This window comes from Dendroctonus ponderosae, unplaced genomic scaffold (assembly GCF_020466585.1).
Source record: "Dendroctonus ponderosae isolate FM_Combo_2020 unplaced genomic scaffold, Dpon_F_20191213v2 Dpon_F_20191213_5, whole genome shotgun sequence".
Lineage (NCBI taxonomy): Eukaryota > Metazoa > Arthropoda > Insecta > Coleoptera > Curculionidae > Dendroctonus > Dendroctonus ponderosae.
In genome coordinates, this window is record NW_026018715.1 from 217385 (window position 1) to 221169 (window position 3785).

Here is a 3785-nt window from a genome sequence, read left to right on the forward strand (position 1 = left end):
AAATTTTAATATTGCATACCATGAATTCCACCTTGATTTATCGGCTTTCCTGTGACACAACCATGAGAGTTCATGTCTTGATATCCGAGTGTTTTCGAATAGGTATCCATCATCCATGCCATTTCACGTTCGCCAGTACCTTTAATAAATAATCACAATCGATACTACATATATGTTAGGGTGCTAGGGTTGATTGGCAAGATTATTTGCACTAACTTTATTACCTTGTAATTATAGTAAAACTATTAAATTCATCTGTATAAAGATGATCTTATCGATAAAGTAATGTTTTGACCGTTACCATAAAAAACAGATTTATGGGCAAATATAAACTTCATCTCAAAACATCTTGTTACCCATGTCTGGTGCTGGTACATCAACTCCAGGGCTCAAAAATCCCTTCTTAATCAATTCTAATGCAAACTTCCGAGTTATTTTCTCCAATTCTAACAATGAGTACTTCCTAGGATCAATTTTGATTCCAGCCTTAGCTCCACCATATGGTACGTCTACAGCTGCACACTTGAACGTCATTATAGCGGATAGGGCTCGAACTTCATCGGCGTTTACGTCTTCTGAATATCGCAATCCCCCTACAAATCAAGATATCAATCGATCAGTTGATTGGAAGCAAAAATTTATTTCTGAGAAGATGTTTTTAAAAAACTTGCGATGCGATGTAAGAAATCAGAGATATAAATGTTGACTCAGTTTAATTTCTATACTATTTGGAAAATATGTGAATAGCAAAAAATATACGAATATATGCAAAATTTCGGGGGTTCACTCACAATGTAAGTTAACAGATATTCTGGAAACAGGACATACAACCCTATACTATTGTACTATTTCCCGCAGCACGTTTGGCCAGAAAATATAAGTTCCCACTTGCTATCTTATTCGAGCAGTTTCGAGTTAAAAGTAATATGACAACATCCGTTTTCACACGCGGATTCTTAAATTAACTTTGCAGCAAAAAGCAAGTTGGACTCTCCCCTTATTTTACATTTGAGCAATCCACATCTCGATCCGTCTGCATAAATCGTTATGAGTGTTCACGCGGTGATAAACCATGCATTTCAAAGTTCCGTTCAGGCGGATAAAAACTGGTCCACCAAGACGATTTGTTGGTAGAAGCGGTAAAATATTCGAACACGTCAACATGTGCTCAATAAATGGTGCTAAGTCACTCTTTTGATTTTCAAATGGAAAGCTACTGGTTTATGTAAGTTAATGTATTTTTGTATGTAATGTATACATATATGTAATTTTTTGATCCTGTCAGAAGTTTGGAGTAAATTTGGTATAGCATATTCTGTACCCATCTTCTACCGTTTCAATTTTATTTGAATTTGTTGTTGAATGACTTAGATATTGGCCGTTCGAAAGTATCGCAGTTTGCTGTTTCTATGGCTACCTCTAACAGATTAGCAAAAGCAACGAGTCACCGTTTCAGTGTGGGCTTAAACTGTTTTTCAACTTAATGTGCACGTCTTCCATTACGATGACATTTTTCATTGGCCAAAGAGTACAAATAACAAACATTTAGTTTGAAAATATTGCGAAAGTTCTGCCAGGGTTACATCCAGACAGAACTATTAGCGATAAGTATGTGGAAAGGTTAATCAAGAAGTTTGAAGGATCTGAACCTGTGATCATCCGGTTTTGGGACAAGTAGCATTTGACAATAGCCAAAGTACTCGCCAACTGGCTACATCTTCCGAAGTTTCTCGCACGTCAATACGAAGAATATTGAAAATATTGTAATAAAGTTCATCCTTGCAAAATAAAACTTGTACATGAACTGTACTTGAAGATGATTATGATAGAAGTTTGGAGTTCTGCGGACAAGACAGACATTTGCTGTTTAATATTTGGTTCTCGGATGAATACAAATTCTATTTACACGGCGTTGATAATAGACCTAGTTGTCATTATTGGAGGGACTCAAAACCTCATTTATTTAGAGAAGTCGATTTCCAAGATCCCGCAAGTTAAACGTTTGGGCAGGCATATTAGGAAATCATGTAAGATCTCGTTTTCTTCCTGGAAACTTGACGGGCGAGTTATATCTGGAGATGTTGGAAAATACAATAAATCCGATACTTACGGAATAAAACGACGGTTGCCATAACGCCAAACATCTTCACTTTTAAGAAGATTGCGCACCATCTAATTATATAGCTCCTGTAAGGTCATTTTTGGATCACAACTTTCCTAGTCAGTGGATTGCTAGGTGAGATCCAATTGAATGGCCACCAAGGTCCTCGGACCTAAATCCTTTGGACTTTTTTCTTTGATGGTATTTGAAAAACAAAATTTATGACTCGAAACCAGGTTCGATTGAAGAGATTTGCCAACAGATTACACATGAGCGCAGAAAAACCTTCTTCAGATAACTTGTTAAATGGCCGTAAATAAATAGAGAAAAATCTTTATTACTGTATAGAGGAAAACTAACAACATTTATTATCACATTGAAGTCCATATGTGTGCCTAATAAATATTGTTTTTGCTTAATACCTCATTTATTTAATTTAACGGATATTTCCTTAGATTAAATGTTGCAAATTTGCCATGAATCATCATGTAGAGTTAATTATTCACCGCAGATATTATTTCAAGAATTTCGAGTTTTAAACTAAGTTCCTAAATGAGTAGATAAGTAAAAAAAAAACGTTTAAGCCCACATTGCCACTTGACGGCGACTCGGACTAACACTTGACGGTTGTTTTGACTAAACTGTCAGAGGCATCCATAGAAACGGCAATGTGCGATACTTCCGAAGGGCTCAATATCTCGATCATTCAACAAACAAACGCAAATAAAATTGAACCGGTCGAAGACGGGTATAGAATATGTTGTACCAAATTTACTACAAACTTCTGGCAGGACCGACAAAAAACTAGTTGGTTTCCATTTGAAAATGAAAAGTGTGACGTAGTATTTTGTTTATGAAACACCCTGTATAATGCAGTAATGGTTGAAAATTGTGAGAGCCGGATCATTGGCATCATGCAACTGAACGCTTCCCACAATTTTATCTCAAATAAGCTGTAATATATAAAATAATAATGCTGATAATGTTTAATTTTTGTTGCATGTTTCCTCAACATTCGCGGGTTTATTACGTTCATTTGTAACACCGAATCCGTGTAAGTAAGACTGATAGGTAAACAACATATTAATATGCTCATGTTCACCCATGACTTTCCTATCATTTATAAGTGTGCAAAAATAAAAGCGTTTCCTATAGACATGTGGCAAAAATTTGTGCGCCGCAGTTTAATATCGTAAGGGTATAAGTGTTTCGTATTCCTTTCTTAAATATTCTGTTAATACTTTTGTCGCTCTTTCAAATTCAAAACCTATACTTCCAGTATTTAGCCTGAATCTTCGAGAACACGGCCTAAAACTTGATCCTTAAGTTCAGGATTTGCAGTTACCGACTCGCTGAAGGGCGCAGTTAATAGATAAAGCAATAACCTGCCTGAATAACCTGACAAGTGCTAAAGTTAGATTTTGAAAATATTTACAGTATAAGTTTTATGTGGTACTAATAGTTGAAGCAGCTTGCCTTAAAATCAATATGATGCGAAGCTCATTGGATATACAGGGTGTCCAGTAAGCACATGATCAAAAGGATACTGTGATATTCTTTGCATCAAAAGAAGTCTGTATGACCTAACTTTTATCAGACTATGAAGGCTTTCACGGCCGGTCAAATTACATTTAGGAATGTTTTCCGGGCTTTGAAGCCGTGGTCTATCGGAATTTCTTCCTGA

The 3785-nt window shown here is 36.0% G+C and overlaps 1 protein-coding gene across 1 annotated transcript in view; it reads right to left on the reverse strand.

Moving 5' to 3' along the window:
- The window catches only part of LOC109537796 (glutamate dehydrogenase, mitochondrial), a gene marked incomplete in the record, with an annotated part of 15266 nt that overhangs the window by 8387 nt on the left and 3094 nt on the right, over positions 1-3785 (reverse strand). The window contains 2 exon segments of the mRNA XM_048666424.1: positions 20-139; positions 357-593. Coding sequence (XP_048522381.1) covers positions 20-139; positions 357-593 — 357 coding nt within the window.